Raw genomic sequence first — 19,934 nt, 5'->3', positions numbered from 1 at the left:
AGAACAAACAGGACAGAGAGCCAAGAAGAGAGACCCGTTTTTGATGTGAGGCAAAATCAAGAGCTAAAAAAACATTCATTCCTTCACATCTCTAAAATAATCAATTGGGGTGGGTTTGGACAAGTTAATGATGATATTTCAGTACTGAAGGATTACTCATAGCTTCAAATGGAATAGAAAAAAATCTGGTTATAAGATCATATCATTACTTGTCATCTTAGATTGGCAAATATAAGCAAAACTCTTCAGAATGGGCCATCAACCTGAAGTCCTTCTTACACTGCATAAATCTGACCCACACTGTTGTGAGATTATACTTGAAAATGGTAAAATCTACATAACTGATAGGATAAAAATGCCACTGTCTTCTTACTTACCAAGGAGGTTTTGATTTTGACTCATGATTTGGAATTTTTGTGGCCTAGGCGTGCACACTGCAGCAAGCTGTCTGTGGCTGTGCAACCCACAATGTCCCCACACATGGGAAAAGTGTGAAAAAATGCAAGCAAATGCACTGAGCAATCCTCAAAGGTCACCATTCCCCCCACTTAAATATTTCCAAAATGGTATCTCAATTTCTCCCATTGCCAATTCTTTCACCTTCCTGGGCTTCAACAAGATCCCATTTTCCTCAATACAAGATACTTAATACCAGCAAAACAAAAGGCTATTTTCCACTGATCAAAAAGGAAAGAAGCAGAAAACAGACTGACTTCTTCTGGAGAGGCAACCAGGAGAATTGCTTTTGGTTCTCAACAGAAATTCACTTCCTTTAAAGAAAGGAAGTCTCACTACAATGAGAGAACAAAATACCTTATCCCTTGTACTTAGCAGCATAATTTTCTTGGTTGAATTTAGTCAGTGGAAAAGAGGCAAAGCTCACAGGAGTGAGCTTTGTGGAGTGAGCTTTCTGTGGAAAGACATGGCATAAATAACACCTGGCCTTTTTATTTTGTAGATGCAGGATTTTAAAGAAACTATTAACATATTATTTTAAAAGGCAGTGATTTCTTTAATGAGCCACTTTATAAAATAAGTTAAAAAAACCCTAAGCCTGCAAAGAGCTGTTGTAACATCCATAAACAACTGCAGCACAGCAGCTGTAGCCATGTCCTGTTTCCAGTCTCCAGGATCCAAACAGGAAGCCTATGCCCTTACCTGATTGAAAAGCAGCCAGTCCCTGCGATTTTAATCAACCTAAAGAAACATTCTCCTTCTTCTCCAGTCTCCTGGGATGCTTCCTGGCCCATTCAGGGAAGCAGTGTGGAGGACAAGCTTTTTAACAGCAGCATTACCTTCATTTTCCACATTACAGCCAACTACCTGCCCTGTTAGTGTATTTGCTTTTGGCCCAGGTGTAACAGCCCAGGCTGGCTTGTGGTGTGAGACAACAAAACCCCACCTCTGCCAAGGGTGGTTTAGGAGCACCAGCCTCTCATCAGGCTGGATTGTTCAGCACACCTTAAAAACCTTCACACTATTCTGAGATGAGCGACAGCCGAAAGAGATGCACCAGCCATGCAAGAGATGTAATTATGCAAACTTATATAAACTTGGCAGACCACCACATCAACCTCCCAGCCTCCACCAATTAGGATGTCACAATTAACAGAAAGCAATGCTTCTGGGGTCCCCTGCATCTGCAGCTCTGGGAAAATGCCTCAACCCCAAGGGGCTTTTGAAACAGTTTTGTGTTTCTTCTCCTTTCCATAAGGAGAATGAAGATGTAAAGAAAGATGAAACAAAGGCCAAAGAGCAAATTCCACCTGTTCTGACACATGGAGCAGCTGAACTAATGCCCATGAATCTCACAAGAATAAGATACAACAGAGACACAACTCCCAGCCTTTTTTCTGCTCTTCCTCTTGTTGACTCTGCAAAAAAATGCATTTATTTTCCACCAGCTCCTGCCTTACCAAGTCTGTACCTGATTAGTTCAACATAATTTGACCTGAGCTCTTACCCCTGTATTTGCACTAAGTGAAAAAGCACAAGGCAAGTGGATCAAAGGTGAGGGCACTCTTTGTAGTTCCCTGCCCTACAGTGGCAGCAAATGAGGCCTCTTCAGTTCAGGTCTCATCTCATGGGCCTACAGCCCATCTTTGAAGTGTTTGACAGTGTCTTTTTAACATGACAGGTTTTATGTCCATTGCCAAAAGCCCCCATCTATCCATGCTCAAACACAGCACGTCCTGCAACAGCTGCTGTTTTCAGCCCCACACTGCAGCACTTCAGCCAATGCTCAACACCCACAGACACCTTCCCAGGACACAAAATGCCAATACCAAGGATGACAAATGCATACCCACCCAGTTCAAATAATCAGCAAAGAACCAAATGTACTCCTCAGACAAACAGAACAACAGAACAGTAATATTAAGAGACAACAGAAAAGTAATATTAAGAGTATTAAAAGTACACCCACTTCCCAACAAGAATTTATTTGCTGAACTATATTTTTGAGGGAAGTTTCAGGGCAAGAAATTGAAATTTTCTTTGGGAAATATCTTGTAGACACTTTTTCAGAGCATTTAGGGGAGTAAGGTATAAGGGGCCCTCAAATATTCCATTTTTCCCCCATCTTGAGTCTCTGGAAATGTCTATCAGTTCTCAAGATTTTTTATTCAATGGAATTTCTTCTCCTGTGCTATGAACAAATATGAAAGAGCTTACATACAACACATATTCAAGTCCCTGCTGTTACTTGCAGGAAATTCCTTAGGGCACAAAAATCCAATGCAGATCTTATTTTTAATAACCTTATTTTATTAACTAGTGAAGAAAACAGAAGCTCAGCTACAAACAGGTATCAGCATTTAAGTATCTTAGTCTCCACAAACCAACAACAAAAAGCCTTGACTTCATTGAACTTATTTCATGTTTTCTTCTTCAGGCAAGCAAAAAGAAGCTCTCATTGCACCTGAGTGGAAGGAAAAAACTCAGCTCTATTATGAGCTTGCTCAAAAGCATTTCCATCTGCCTGACACCTCCTGGCAGCTCAGAGGTATTTAGGTTCAGCCAGCCCCACTGGGGTGAATTCACAGGCATTAAAGGTTTACAGGTGCAGCCACCAGCAGTTGGCCAATAAAGAGCTTGTGCAAACACCCCTCTTGCAGGGAGAGATTTAGAGCAAGTGCCGTGCTATAAACCGGCAAACAAAGTTTCTCCTGAAGCCTAAATGCTGAGAAATAGATCTAATGTAAGCCTGTTCCCATCTGTGGCAGCATTTCCACTGAAGTTATTGCCTCCCATGCAACAGCAGAGATTGGCAGCTAATCAGTATATTTCTGGTGTACTCCACAGTTTGGCACACTGCAACCCAAAGCCTACTTTGTCACGTTTTCTCCGGTTTTATATTATTGTTCTATACCACACTGCCTCCTCTCCCTTGCTTCACTGTTGTCACTGTGCTCTAAAACATGCTCTCTCTCCCTGAAGCACCAATGCCTGCTGCAGGTTGCAAGACCAATCTCTGTTTTTTCTTTTCTAAAATAAACATGGTCACATAGCGGAAATAGTTTTAAAAAATTTGAACTATTCAAGATTGAACAAGCCCATTGTTTGCAGAGGAGACTTCAGGGCAGCAGCACGCTACCATGACTGTGCTATAGAGCATCCACAAAAATCCTGTGGACCACAAGGGTTTGAGGCTGCTGTGTGCAGGGACAGAGCATTCTCATTGTTTAATGTAAACAATAATAATAATAATAGGGTTTTGTAACCCAGAGAAGGAAGCAAACTAATGTGGAAAACAGTTGTTATTACTCTGCTTATGACTCGTTGTTCCCAAAAAATATGCTGGGTTATTTTGTAATGCTGAAGGGGATAAACTGAGGTGACCTGAAACTGGGCAAATGGCTGAAACCCCATCTGATAAGATGGGCTTGGGAATACCTTTTCTCTTTTTTACACTGGAAGCGTGCCAGAGTGGAAAACACTGGGTGAACAATCCATAGCCCTTGTGACTGTAAGACTTGTATCTTTGAAAAAGAGGACAGACAAATTCCAGTTGTTTAGGGATGAAACACAGCCAAATGGTGTCTTGGGCACCTTCAGGGAGAAAGCTGTCAACTGAGTCCAAGCACATGATCCCCAAAACAACCTCCTGACACCTCGAAACCGAAAGTTCATTACAGATTTTTCCAACACACCCAAATTCTGAATAGAGTCTGATCTGTATTTAGGCAACTGAACACAGAAAGAAATTATGAGGACTGGGCCCAAGCCCCAAATCCTTCTTTTGGCAAAGGCAAACAAACAGGATTTATTGGGAGCCACTAAGACAGTTTTTATGTTTTTAGGCTTTAACATCAAAGGTTGATACCAGCAAACCTCCTTTAATGCTTTCAGTGAATGTAACAGTAGAGATGGTTTTCTGCTAAATTGGAGGTGTACATTACTCATACCTGGAAGCATGCTAACCAGCTTAGAACACCCCAAAAATCTTGGAATCTTGAATTTTTTTCACAAAGAATTGAGCCCTAAAATAACTCTCTAAAGGCAAAGGACAACATCTGCAAAAACTATTATTAGAACTTACCTTGCAGACAAAGAACATAATTTTCAATAGCTGGAAGTGAGAAGAAAAAAATCAGAGACAGAACCAAGGTCAAATGCTATCAACCAAAAGGGCAAAAGTTTACACTGAAAGTAGAAAACACACCTTTACTTGCACCTGGAGCCCTTAAACAGTCTTTGATAGCCATCATGGTAGATGACACAAAAGCACAATCCAGTTAAAATGTCTGGAGACACTACTAGAGATTTGGATGGTAGAAGCTGGAGAGTTTGAAAGGAACCTTGAAGATGAACTGTGTTCTCTCCAGAAAAACATGTTTCGAGTTTGTTTCAAAAATGCAGCTACAACAAACAGCATTAGAAAGGTAAAGGTTCTCTAATGTAAAAGGATAGAGGCAACATCTTGAATTCTTCATTTCACATACTATCTCTCTTTAAAAACATGTGTTAATCCCTATCCACTTTCTCATATACACCTTTGGAATCCACCAAAGATGGTAAGAATCATGTAAGTCTTTGGCTAAAGCAGAGAAAATGTTTCTTTTTTTAATCATGATGTCTTAGGAATTAGAGAGTATTCTGCTCCACAGACTCACTGAATGAAACAAGTTGCTTGTGAAACTCATGAAAGACAAAAACAAAGGCAATATATATTGCATTTTCCCTTCAAATAAAATCCTGAAAAGCAAGTAGCACCTTCCCCAAAAGCCAAAAGAAACAGACAAATGAGTTCTTCCATTAGCTCTCTGCCGCAAAAACATATGAACTATACGTCACATAATTCTAAAGTGATTTTTCAAGAAATAAATCAAGAGAGGGAATCATTCAGAGAACAAAACTAAACATCTATGTTTTTGTTAGCTTTTTGTTAAGCTTGTCCATCTGAAACTCCTAATGGTTCTCAGAATATAGCCCTGTGCACATTTAGATTACTGTAGGCAATTCACACATCACAAGAGCTGTTGTAATCCAGGACAACTCTAAGAGGAATTTTCATGAGAATTGTACTGGACTCAGTTTTTAGAAGTGTACTCTTGACTAACTGCTCACACCTGAGATTACAGCTTCACTCCCTCCCAACTGCTCCACCAACTGCTGTGGTTTGTTAAGTGGACAAAACTCCTTACTAAAAGACAACCACAAGCCATTCTCACTGAGCCCTTCGGGATCTTCATCTAACTTGATCCCTGGACTCGCTTTTTTGTGACCTCTATTTAAAAAAGCTCCAGAGTTTACTAGAAACTTCCAAGTTACAAAGAAGGGTAAGACTGATAATAATTAGATGAGGCAAGATTCACTGCATGCTGTCAACAGCGTAGGTGGAAAAATCGCATATTTTTTCCACCTGGGGGTAAGAAGGGAGAAGAAGCAGTCCCTATTGATGGTCCTTCGCTTAGTTCTTTGGCCTCACTCCAAAAGGAAAGAATGAACTTACTCAACAGCCTAGTCCCTCACACTGAATTGTGAGCAAGTTGACAAACTCACAGTCAATGACACCAAAGAGTGCTGACAGATTCTAATGAAAAGTAAGGAGATGTGAAAACCAGAGCTGTCAGCAGCCCTTGGCCATTATTTTCAGAAAAAAACACACCAACCAACAAGACTGCAGAAGGTTTCATGCCATAATCGAGTCCAAGTACAAGAAACAAAATGTGTTGTTGGATAAACTGCTGATTAAAATAAAATATTTTTTGGGATGTTTTTTAGATCACTGAGCAAGAAATGAAACATAAAGTTGCACTGATCTCCGCTTCCTGCTTTGGAAGAAGATGTAATGGCTCCAAACAAAGATAAAATAAGTAAGTAAACACAAGAGCTAGCTTTAGTCAGGAAGTGCTGGAAATCTTACAGTAAACTTTGATCCTTTTGGCTTAGGTGCTTCAGCACGAGGCTGTGTGTGTTCGACCTTTTCAGGTAGACCTAACCTCGGAGGTTAATTGGAAGATCATATGGGATTTCATTAAACACTGCGAGCATACACAGTAAGAGGAAGTAGTGCAAACCGTCCTACTAGGCACGACTTCAGCAGAACTAAACAGATTGCAACAGCACATCAGATTGGCAACTTCTTGGAAGAACAATGAAGAAGATAAAGGGAGTAAATAAAGCTACATCCTGGCTCCAGGACTGGTTCTGCCCAGAGAGTAAATATCTACTTGTTGACAATTCTCCATGTGGGAAAGCAAAAGTGTAAGAAAAGCCAACCATTTTAACTCTAAATTATTGAAGCAAAGTCCCTCAGATTGTTGATCAGGGCAACTGTGAGTTCTTTTTTCCACTATTGTATTTTTTTTTAATATATATTCTTCAGTGGCCATGAAAGCAGGAAAAATATAAATTCCTACTAGCTCACTGCCTATTATGGTATAACGTCATATATAGCTACTCCCTCTAATTAAATGGGCTTTTCAAATAGCACTAATGGAAGACATTTCCCCCCCATTTCAAGAGTCAAAGGCACAGTCAGATTTCATTTTCTGAGGAATGGAATTATTTTTCACTCTTTTTCCATCCATTCACATATGCAACTCTTAACATCACACAACAACGACCCCTTAGAATAGTTCTGTTCCCTGTAAGAAAACTCAAAGACAGCTTAAATCTTAGCAAACAGGGAAAAGAGAGGCTGAAGAGGTCCAAGGGAACAGGCTCATGGAGTTCAGTGTGGATCTATGGAAGAGCAGCCTAGAGGCAGAGTCTTGTACTGCCCCCAGCTCTCTGTGTGTGTGTCTCTTGCTCATTGGAGAGACTCTTAAAAGTCTTTGTTTTCTTGGAAGAATCCTCATCCAGGAGCCTAAAAGTGGTGGTCTGTATAGCAGTAGCCCAAAACACATTCCTTATTATGCACACAGCTGGAGAAATAATATTCTTTACTCTGAATTAAGGCACCAAAAATCTGGGAATAGTAACTTTTACAGCAAGGCAATTCAGAATGTTCTAACTGTATTCAAATCACTTCTTTCACATAAATAATAGGACATGATAAGCAGTTTCAGGAATCTTGAGTCGGACCAATCTCACAAATTTGCTGATAATGTCATGCTTTTTAGATATTTCTACTTTCTATCACAGCATGCATCTTCATGTATTGTAAAATACACTTCTCAAATCATGCATTTCCTTCACTTTTACATTTAACACAAAAATAAAGATTTTAATATTTTTTTAAAAGCCGAAAAAGGGGTTCAAAAAAAAAGGAAGCTAAGGTCCCTCAGATTTATAGGATAGGTCAATACAGACACTTAAGTGAACGAAGAAAAACATTTGCCAGTGTTGCTGAATTGGTATCTGAATAGTAATAACCTCTTTATCAGAAAACATATACTGAACACATCTCTATTAAATTGTATGATGATGCTCTGAAAATAATTTCAGGGAAGAAACAGTTCACTTTTGATGGACAAGCCTGCCTGGGACCTTTTCTGTCTCCACAAGGATGTCAGCTACGACTGGTTTTGCTGATGTGCTCACTTTTCACCAAGTAACTTGCCTGAACCAAATAAATCAATTATGTACATCACAGTTATCAAATGGTAAGAAGTTTGAGGAATGCTGTCTGAAAAAAAAAAAAGTCTGTAAAAACCTTATATGAAAATTTAAATCCTAAAATTCCCGATGTTTTATTTCCTTTGGAAAAAAGGTTTTTAAGTACAACCCAAATACCACCAAATACCACTCTCCAATGATGTATTTTCTATGAACAATGTATTTTGAAGGATCAATGAGCTAGCAAAGCTTATATTAAGACTCTTGAAATACATGGGGTTTTTTGGCACATATAAAACATGCTTAAAATGTTTTATTAAAGAGCACAGCCCCAAGCCACACACCTTACACACCCCTGACTTAACAGACTACACAGGTCTGTTTACATTTACAAGATTTAGGAGTTATAAATTAAGCCAACTTACCCTGTGCTACAAAGTCCAGCCATGAACACCATTCTGAGAAAAAATAATAGCTCTTCATTTCTGCTACTGAAATTCCTCTCTGATCCATCATCAGAGAAGAAAGAGGTCCACTTTTCCCTTCCCCTGCTCAGAACACACTGCCCTGAGAAGGTAAGAGCTTTTGCATTACCTGAACTTTGTTCCATAAATACAACAGGTGGCACAAGATGACTTTACAAATATATTTTCTCCCACTAATGCCATTGTTCTTGTAATTATCTCTTTAATTATAGTGTTTTCCCCTCATCACCACACCCCGAATATTTACAGACTGCTGATACACCCAGTGTCTGATACAGTATATATAAGCATAAGCCCTTAGCACATTGTTGTTCATGTTAGGCTTTAACAAGGCAAAGCAAAACTGTTTTTCATGCAGATAATCACTATGCTATCTGGAACTAGTCATATTGAATTGCTCACTCACAGGTCCAGTTTATCACCTCTGCTATGGATTCACACCTAACTCTCTTCTCCATCTTTCAGATTGAAACAGTGCAAGAGTATTTCAAGCAGGACAGGTCGATCAAAGTCCCAAGCACAGAAACTCAAAATCCCAAATGAATCGCTTCTAAACACCTTTATGCAGCCAGCAAACAAAGGCATGGACTCAGCAAACAGTAAACACAGCCTCACACACCTGGTGGGGACTAACAGTAATGAAGTTGGGGCAGACTTTAACACTGACCAGAAATGTTAGTGTTTGCACAGACTCCAGGCAGGCTTTGGCTGCACTGAAGCCTTCAGGTACTTAAATATTTCTGCTATTTTTGTGTGGTCAGTCTGACATTTCCTGCATCCACACATTACTTAGCCTGCCTGTAAGCTAACTCCCTCTCCCCTTACAAGAATGCCCAATATCCCACAGAAATACTCATACAGCTTCAGGAAAAGATGTACCACATCTGCATCCCCTTGGCTGATACAGATGATGCAGAGGTGCTCTTCCTCTAGACTCTTCTTCACTCTTTGTGGTGGATTGTTCAGGTTATGGATTAACCAAGCTCTGTCTGACCCAGTACAAAAACCTATGAGACACCCACATTACAGTGCTGCTCTCTGTGCCTTTGCACAGAACTTCTTTGGATTGGAAGGACCCTGTGACACACACAGTCTCCTCAGCCACTCATTCATCACACTCCTAGAACTACACACAAAAAACCCCACCCTAGAGCTTTAGCATCTTTGTCAGAAAACCAACCTGAATCCAGAGCGAAAAGATGCAGACGCCAGGATGCCTCCAAAGATACTCCCCATCCATACCACGCACAGCACAGACTGAAGACAGATGTCTCTGGCATCTCCCCTTGCCAGACCTGCTCTACAGCTCTGGGTGAAGCTGACCTACTGTTCCCATTTGCTTAGAGAAGGCGAGAAGAAGGAGAATCTCAAAGCACAGTCTGTGAGCACTGTGCTGGGACACCCCTCACAAAGGGTGACAGCACCTTGGAAAATCTCCCCTGCTGATGGGAGACAGGTGTCCCCAGAGCAGTGCTCAGAGGCACAGCTTCCCAGGGCTGAAACCCTCCCCAAACCCACAAGTGCTGTCCCACCTGCTTGCGGTCAGAGATGAAGAAGCACACAGAAGGTACAGAGTCAGGATGGATTCAGAAAACACAAGGCTGTCTCACAGCACTCACTGTACCAGCCTGGGCCCTGCCTGTCCGGCCAGGAGGGGCCACATGGCACCTGGTCCCAAACACCTGCATTCCAAAGAGCAAGTGTCACCAGAGCCTGGGCTCAACCAGGTAAGTGGATAAAGGCAACACAGTAAAAGACACCTGCAGAGAACAGCACAATGGAGATTAGGCCAAGCAGGACAGAGCCAACTGTCAACAGGCTGTAAGTAAATAAAGTCTGCTTTGTTAAAATGAAAATAAACCAGAGATGGATTTGATGAAGTATGATGACTCTGGAAGCCAGCCCAGCTTCCCTTATTAAGGTAAATAAGGTAATGCAAAATCAATATATGAACTAGGACGTTTATTGTTCGGTTAGGAGTTTCTATATGCTGTATTAAATATTTTAACATGCAGGGAAAGGATGAAGTGGCAGCAAAGCACATATGCTCTCAGCAATTTCCAGAGATGCTAATGAAGAGAGAACCAAGCCTTGTGAGACTTGGCACAGCAGGACAGAGAGGCTCAACTTTGTCACAAGGAGAAGAGAGGTGCATACATCATGGGATTCATAGAATCACAAGCACATTTACTTTGGAAATACATTCTGCCACAACTGTGATTTCACCCAGCGTAGCTACAGGACAGAAATGTTCTCAGGCTGGAATACCTCTACCTTTCCACAGTCTAAAACTTTGATCCACCTTCTGTGCAGCATTTGTCTTCAAGTGCCCCTGAAAGCTGAGGTTTGCTACCAGGAAGGCGGGAAAACTCGTATCAGTCCAAAAGGCCAGAAACCACCTTTGACCAAAACAATGGAGTAATTCTTACTGGATTTACAAGGGTAACATTAAAAGCTTGTAATTGCTTTCCTACTGTCAACATAAAATGGGTAACAGGAAGGAAAGGAAGCAGAATTTTTGCATACTTCAAGACTTCAAACAGAAAAGGCTGCCACATGATCAAAAAGAGTTTTGGAATAATAATAAAGATGGGTGGGAGACAGAACAGACAGCTTCCTACAGAAACATACTATTTTCTGACTATTCTAAATAGTGAAAGGAAGATGTAAGACATGACTGCATAGCATTATAAGATTTATATGAAGGATCTTGTTCTAAAGGAAATTAGGGAAAAATTAGGAATATTATCTGTTAGAATGTGGTCAATATATTAAATCTGTGTTTTTCTTCTATATAGTCAATGCTTTGCCTTTGGATTAGCTCCAATCCATTAATGAATGGCCAGCAGGTGCCTGAAACTCACAAAAACATAAATATCGTAAAATATTTGGTGAAAGTAGCGGCTTAAATGGCTACACTATGGATTTAACTTCAGTGTGAGTGCTACCCAGTGATAGTTGAATCCTACATGAAAGTAAGACTGAAATTTGAGGAGACCTTGTTTTGTTTTGCTTTACAAGATGGTATTCCATATGGTTAAAATACTACTAAATTTTTCCTGATTTTTCTTTACTGTTATTACCAGCAATTTACATCAAAACTTGGTCTAGTCTCAGCTGAATAGAATTAATTGCTAGATTTTAATAATTTACTAGCAAGCACTCCTAAATGTACCAAATCTTGGCCTCAAAAATGCTCAGAACTGGTAAGTCAGAAAAGGTGAAATCTTTACATTTCAGAAGTGATTAAAATAAAGTTTATTTTTAAAACCCTTATAATTTTAATTCCAAATACAATAGATAAAAAAAGACTCAATGAGCATAGTACAAGTAAAGGTGCAAGCAAATAAAAATCACCAGACAGGCATTCTTCTCTTTGTATTTTTTTTCCTAAGAGTAAACGTTGACATCAAATAAAGGAGTACTGAAAAGCCTTTAAAGTTAACAAAGGTAGCTTAGTTTATGTTAATGTAGATTTCCAAAATAATTGAAAAATAAACAAAAAAGTTCCTTTTCTCTTTTTTAAAGATAATAGGTCACTGTGCATAAACGAAAACAATAAAGTTTTAATTTATTACTGAAAAATCTACTTCTGCTTATCTTATTCAGTCAGGGTTAACTCATTTCAGAGAAAAAGAAAAAAATAAAATGTAGCTTTACTAAACACAAAGATTATGTAAGTATCAGTCGCGCTAACACACACTGTATGAAACAGATTTTGAGACTCAGGAACTGGTAGCAAAGTCCTAAATTTAGTACATTACAGATGTGATCAGAAGCTTCTTGATTTTTTAAGTACTGTTATAAATATTTCCTTCTGCATAAATAGGTATACTTTTCAGGAGAGGAATACTCAAGCAATGTTCTTCTAAAATATAAAAGGAGGGCTGATGCAAAGCTTTCAAATCTATGTTAGATACTGTCATACACCTGGAAACGCAAGTAAAAACAAGGTATAACGCTTTTCTCCAGTAGGGACTGGTGACAGAGAGTAATTACTATCACGGGTAGTATCTAATATTGATAAAGATTTGTATTTTTTAACTGTAACAGTTGCTGGATCCCTATTTGAGTACACTTTCAGGAAAAAAATCCAAACACTTGTTCCTGTGAGAATCATCAGTTGAAAGACACCAGTAACACAAATCCTAGGCTGCTTACTGCTCATATTCAACTCACTCACTGCTCCAGTTTAGTTGCAACATTCTGTGTACACACACATCACACTATAAGATCACGTATACATTCACCTCACCAGAGCATATTTGATGTGGGTTGTTTCTTGAGTGTCTTCTGCCATGAGGGATTTGGAAGAATCTTTGTAGGATCCTAAAAGGACTTTCATGTCCTTCCCTTAAAAGGCGGCGTTGAGACATGGGTGTATCTTCACCAAACTATTCAGCAAAGGAAATAAAAGATCTCCTCTTTAGAATTACTCTCTTCTAACACACTGGAAAACACTCTGATTTTGTTTTTAAATGTCAATGGAGTGTGAAATTACTTTGTCAGATTCAGATGATATCAAAAATGATGAAAAAGGTCTCAGATTTAAAGTCCTGGAAGAGCATGCAGTGCAGTTATTGGTACTGTATATACTTTTCTTCAGGAACCAATACCCAGTTCCACTAGAGAGGAAAAAGAAAGACTGGTTGCAGTTAATGCACTGAGAATACCAAGATGCCTTCTGCATGAAGCTGCAACACCCTCTCAGTTCCTAGCATGCTGCACCCAGCAGACAGGACATCTTGCCACAGCTTCAATCTACTTTCAGTGCGATCAGTATGAATAAAAAAATCACAGCTCCTCACACAAGCAGGTCAGACTAGCAAGTGACATTTTAAGCAAATAAAAAAAGGTGCAAAACTGTCTCTATTTTAGTGTTTCATCCAAAAAAACTATATCCAAACTAACAGCCCTGTGCTGTTTAGCATGAAGGAAAGCACCCACAAAACATCCAGGTTGTCAACACACTCCAGCCACACAGGGAGATCCAGCACCAGTTCTCATCCCAAGCAGTTGGTACAATCACCTCCTTCTTCACATCCTTTTCCTTAATGCGAGGGATGTCCAGCTGTTGCAAAGAAACTCACAAGGTTTCTCCTGAAGAAAGGCAAGTTGAACGTCTTTCCTTTAACTTCACAGTCTTGCTCCGCACGCCAAAGACAGAAACCTCACACTGACACTTGCTGCATTTCCTACCATGTCTCAAGCACCTGGTATCCTTCAGGGACAAGTGCTATGCTCATGGCAGATTAGAAGAAAATACCGTTGTGGATTCAATGCTGTCAGTTAGAAACTCCTCTTCAGCTCATTTGCCCAAAGTCAAACTCCCATCATCAATACAACTGCTCTTGCTCTCCCTGCATTTGCACAGAGGACTGAGCCCCTCGAAGGCAGAGCCCGTTCCCAGAGTATGTGAGCAGAGAGGTCTTATGAGAAAAACCTGGGTCTTCCTGGGAGTTAACAAACAGCTAGTAGGAAGGAAGGGAGGGGAAATGAATCCCAGGCTTTCTTAAAACATATCAGGAAACCCTACACTGTCTGCTCCCCCTGTCTCTTTCAGTGCAGGAGAGAGGAAATTGATAATGCTGCTTTACTTGGCACTCAAAATTTTCCTCTCAATTCTGTTTAACTATGTCCTGTATGGCCACAGATCTGCCACTACCCAAATTTGTACCAAATATACACCAACTATATGTTTATGCACATCACCCTGAAGAAGAGCTTTAAAATATGGCGTATTATCTATTACTCTGAAAGCAAATTCAAACAGACAAACTTTAATTAAGTCACATTGAAGTAAATATTCAATACCTTATTACAAAGTATTAGTTGCATACACTGTGTTAACAGAGGAGAATTGTTACAATCCTAGTGGGAAGAGGTTTAACTTTCGACATGAAATCATGGACAAATGTGACAATCTTGAAATGTGACAACCAAGAAAAACATTGAAAAAAAAATTAAGAACAGATGAGTTTCGTGCAAATATCACTTGTTTTGAGAATTCATTGTATCAAGCAGATGGACCACTGCATGTTGCAGCGGTGCTCCATGTTCTGGATCAAAGACTTTTCAAACTCATTTAAGTACCCAGAAATGGACAGGAAGGAAGGATGGGAACAGCCTCGTGGTGGAACACCACCATGATACACACTGCCACTGTATTGTATACTCATGGTTCAAAGAAAAGAGGAACTGACACAGCATCCATATTGAGCAAAAATCTGCATTTTCTTGTGCTGCATGTCACTGGGGGCACAAAGCAGTGGGTCTGGCCAGATCAAGGGTAACAACAACATCTGCAGAGACAGCACCACAAGGTGTTCCTTGCTGAGTTTCCCAGTGGAGGCACCAAACATAGCCAGGAGATGTCTGTGGCCATTTTTCAGCCAGCAGGGCTTCCCTCCCACCTGGCAGGATAACTACTTGTTTGGGGCTCTTGGGGCACATTGGCCTCATGGCCTAAGGACTTGTTCTGACTAATCAAGTGGGATAAGGATGAACTACACATCTTCTTTCAGCAGCCAAGCCTCACCAGAAAATGAGGCAGATAGGATAAGAAAAAATGGCCTCAGGCTGCACCAGGGAGGTTTAGATTGAACACTAGAAAATATTTCTTCACAAAAACATTTGACAGGCACTGGATCAAGCTGCCCAGGGAAGTAGTTTAGTCACCATCTCTGGAGGTATTTAAAAAGATATATATGTGGCACTTAGGGATATGGTTTAGCTGAGGACCTGCCAGTGTTGGGTTAACAGTTGGACTTGATGATCTTAAAGGTCTTTTCCAACCTAAATGATTCTATGATTCTATGAAATGTGGCCCTTTGTCCCAGTGGTGTTTTGAGCATGTGATGACACACACCAGTGGCACATTGTGAAAACCTCACCAGCAATTCACGCAGAGCATTATTACAAGGAAAAAGGATGTTCTCCTTTCTTTCTTCACATATCAAATGCATGCAGAAGATTGATGACTTAAACTGTAAAGTTGGTAAGTACACACAATCCTACTGAAATCTAGCCATTAGCTACATCCCTGTCCGCAAACAAGCTTTTAATCTTCTTTCAAGCACTCAAATTTGTGCCTAGAAGCAAAGAAATTAATCACAACAATGGCTGTGGTAGTGCGCAATCAGAAGGAAACAGATGGTGTAATGCACTGTTTTCCAAACAGCAGCAGCTTCTATCTCCAGGAAAATAATCTGAATATTTTCCCTTGCTGCTGGCATTACTGTAACAAAAGCTCCTATTTGAAGGACATCTCTGCTCTGTACAGCATCAGCAAATTACCCCAGAGTTTATAGACAGCAATATTCTTTGAGTATTAGTTGGCACAACCAACAAGACTGCACCTATCTCTCCTTTCACATCAAATAAACAGTAACATTCAGTGGGTAACACCCCTGCAATTATCTTTAAATGACTGCAGACAGCCTGATGGAATCAACACAATTGTGGCAATGAAATAGGGCTTATTTTTCTCATGCTTCATTTCCAGGTCTGTTTCTGACTGCAGGCAGAGTGTTGCACATTGACAAAGAAGCAGCCACACTGACCTACAGCTGTACACTGTCTGATTCCTCCTTTCCCAGGGACCCATGGAATATTTCAGAACAGTGACTTCAAGTTTTCTTGGGAATCATTAAATTAAGATGCCATCACTTTCTTCACCACTAAATGTTCCTACTGCTCCTTTTGATATTTTTGTTTATACAGATGCCTTGTCTTTACAGGGCATCTCAAATGCCCTACTGTGATTTTCCTCCAAATCCTAACAATTATTTACAGGCCCTTCCTTACATTCTCACATTTGATGTGATGCTAAAAGATTCACACTAAGGAGCATGTATCCCTCCTAACTGTACAGACTGCAGGCTCTGGCAGCAGAATCATCACTGTTCTAGAGTTTTTTCTAAATTTATTCCATTTCTCCACACTTCTTCATATCTCCTGATAAGCCAATGCCCCTGGTGTTGCTATTTCTATTGCAGACCATGTTTTTCAGGGAAAAGAGGACATCTCACAGACAAGAAACACGGCACCTCTCATGCACTTCTAGATCTCACTGCACACACAGGGCAAACAAGCCCACCTGTGCACCCTGCGTCTTCCACTGACCCACTGTTTTCCCTGGAGTTTTGGCAGGCAGGAGAAACTCCAGGATCAGAAGGGCCTTCACACCCTCATTAACAACCCAGAGGGAGGCAGAACTGGTCTCACAGGAAGAACATAAAAGACTGAAAATACACGGGGAACTGCGTCTACCGTACACATCTGCAGAGCTCAGAAATTATTGTCTCTTGGATCAGTTTCTAAAAGCAAATATAAGGGCACATAGAAGCTAAATCTTGCCATATGAATCTTCCAGCACACTTGCAGTAACAGTGGAAATGAAATGAGAGGGAAGAAAAGTGAAAATGTTGTTTATATTTTTCTCTTTAAATCATGTGTCATCAATTATGGCCTGCATACTTATTTATTTTGTTGAGAACAGGCATACAAACAGAGAGATAAATTGGACTCATGCTACATTCTTGTACAAACTGATTGTTTTGCACACAATAAAAGATAATATACAAGTTATTTCTAATCTGAAATGTAAGTTGTTTTATAGAGTTGAACACCCACACAGCATAACAAGTTAGCACTGATTATTATTATGCTTAGTCCTGAGCTTTTTTATAACCCTATATAAGTGTTGAATTATGGCAAGTTGGTTGTGTTAATTTTTAAAGTTGAAAACGAGTTGTCAATCCATGCCAGGCACTAGGCTAAAACAACAGTCAACAAGAGGCTGATTTTAAATGAAAAAGAAAATGTAGCTGAGATGTTAAAGACACAAAGGTTGATATTTTTACATCCACAAATCCCACAGGGTTCTTTTAGAGTGAAAATACTGAGAAAACCTGTCTGAAAATCCAATAAATAAATAAATAAATAAATAAATAAATTTATTTATTCATAGGTATAGTCATGGATATTCTAGATTCTTGAAATACAAGAAAAGACTGAATCTTTCTTTTTCAATGTGGCTGAGATTAATATAAAGTTTAGGTACAATCATTTGCCTTTATTATTTTTACGCTTTTTAGAACTGGACAGGTGTGCTTATATTTCACTTTCAGACTACTCTAGCAGAACATTCTAGCATAAAGGGGACCTAGCAAGTATTCTAGAGAATCTGTTCTCTGAAAATATACTTAATAAAATACCAGTACATAGTAGTAGAAGGTGGAGTGGGAAGAAATTTCAGAAATAGGTATGAAGGAAGATATATCTGGGTGAACCTAAAGCCCACTGCAATCAAATTCAGTATCTCAAAAAAAATAGACAGCAATAAATATTCTTAATATTTTGATGTTGATTTATTAAGGGCTGGGTGTTTAAAGAATTATTTGGTATCACAAGAAATCTAGACAGAAGCCCTGAATTGAGCTACATGAGGGAGTTACGAGAGTGAATTAGGTTAGTTGTCCAAGCTTAATCCTAACTGGATGTATCTGCTCAGAGACAAACCACGATTGTAATAAGCATCAGATGAATATAAGTAGATCAGGACTGAGATAAATGGACAGCTTGCATTCTATTTATACTTGCACATTATGCTGCTGAGCCACTTCTGCCAGTCTTTCTTTACAGGAAAGACCTCTCAAAAAAAATTAAACTAAAATAAATCCTAAACCTGATACAGAATGTTTCATAATTTAAATGTTCAGTAACAAACAAACAAAAAATTGCAATATATAAGATTAGTGTTTCAATATTCTGGGTCTTAACACTTAAACGTCAAGATAATAAAAAGCTCCTAAAGACTAAAATCTGTCCCTCTAAGTTAGGTAATCTTATATTGCATATCTGAATCTCCTGAGAGTTAGCAATAAATGTGACCCATCACCAAAAGAACAAGTTCCTTCACCATTAGCAATAGAAAATACTCTGGAAATCACAGTGGATCAGAAAAATAATCAGAGGAGAATGTCTTTTTATGATCAGTCACATGAAGTGGGGTTTAACATCTAACAAGACAGCACTTCCACTTTGTCCTTTGAGTCCTTTCACTTTTGCAGGCAAATAGCCTGCAAAACTTCAAAACTTCAGAGATGTTCTAGGAAAGAGTAAGGAAACTACATATACACTGACAAAGACCAGGAGGTCAGAACATGGGGAAAGCCTGATTAGTACCCAGTGCCAATGCAAAGCAATAGGTAAATGCCATTGTGATATTGGAGCTAATTATGCAAATGCCACCTCCAGCTCACTCATTTACTTAAATTCTACCAGGTAAAATTACCTGGAAGGTGGCAATTACAGGTTGTGAATTGAATAGGTCTGTCAGAGGTAGGAGGTCTACATTTTTGGTTGGAAGTGAAATGTTGCAAAGTATTTGCAAGGGTTAGGCCATAGTGTGCACCAGCCAGCCTGCTTCTAAGTTTGTTATCAAAGCTTCAGGAATTCATCAAGGCTATTGGAACACAAATGGTGCTAAATTAAGAAAGAAGAGGCTGAGAAACTGAATACCAAGACTGCAAGAACTAGATAACAGAGGACTGTGAAACACCTGGACTGTAACCAATCACTTACTCTGAGAAATGCAGCAGAAAACGAGTGAACAAGACAAAGGCACCAACCAAGAAGTGCGTTCTTAGCAGTTTGTAGAATCTATAAATACATGTATAATGTAAACTATAAACGGCTTCTTCTTGATCATATTGGTCAGTTGTTCAGGAGTCCTGGATTTCCTGCAATAGTAAAAGCATGTGAAGAGCAATCTGAATTATTTCAGTCCTAAGCTTGATGTGGACCCCTATTTTCACCCAACTGCAGTTCAGCACCCACTGCTGCTGCTCTGTGAGCCCAATGCAAGGGAGGCAGGAGACCATGGCAGGTGGGTGCCTGTAGAGAATGGATTTTGGCAGCAAGACAAGGAGAAAAGAAAGTGATGGGAGACTTTTGGTGCCTACACCCTGTGGAGTCACTTTAGGAGGAAGCTGCTGATGATAATCAGATAAAACAATTGGCAGCAAAAAGAAGTGGCTTAAGATGGTTTATCAAATACAGCTTTTATTGACTATGTCCTAATAAAGATACTATTGTTTCAGGTTTATCAGTCATTCCTTGCACATACACCCTGAGGCACAGTGGTCGTTCCCATCATGTACCAGCTAATAATCAAACTCAGGGACTCAGGACAAGTAGCTGACTTTATATATTGAGTTATGCTAGTGAAAGCTGTGTTCAAAAATCACCTACATCTAATATTTGCATATACATGCCTGTGCAAACACATATGAATGTATAGAAATTAATAATGCATGCAGTCAACAACACTGACTGACCTCCAGCAAACAGCTCTGTGCAGAATGAGCTGGGGAAGACAGAACCAAAATCTGACATGGGAAAACTCTGGCTGGCATTTAGGAACTTTGATTATGCTCAAAA

General features: G+C 39.7%; 1 protein-coding gene across 3 annotated transcripts in view; it reads right to left on the bottom strand.

Moving 5' to 3' along the window:
* The window catches only part of MCF2L (MCF.2 cell line derived transforming sequence like), a 122,285-nt gene that overhangs the window by 82,901 nt on the left and 19,450 nt on the right, over positions 1-19,934 (bottom strand). The window contains exon 1 of one of the 3 annotated variants that reach the window (XM_084201240.1): positions 12,745-13,887. The exons of 1 other annotated variant lie outside the window; for it this stretch is intronic. In XM_084201240.1, the coding sequence (XP_084057366.1) occupies positions 12,745-12,865 (121 nt within the window). In that variant the 5' untranslated portion in view covers positions 12,866-13,887. Of the gene's footprint in view, positions 1-12,744; positions 13,888-19,934 lie in introns of those variants that run through there. One more of the 3 variants, XM_084201234.1, reaches the window with a different exon arrangement.

Source organism: Fringilla coelebs (genome assembly GCF_963513975.1).
Source record: "Fringilla coelebs genome assembly, chromosome: 2".
Taxonomy (NCBI): Eukaryota; Metazoa; Chordata; class Aves; order Passeriformes; family Fringillidae; genus Fringilla; species Fringilla coelebs.
The sequence above is the reverse complement of the archived record's forward strand: the minus strand, read 5'-3'. Positions and strand labels throughout refer to the sequence as shown.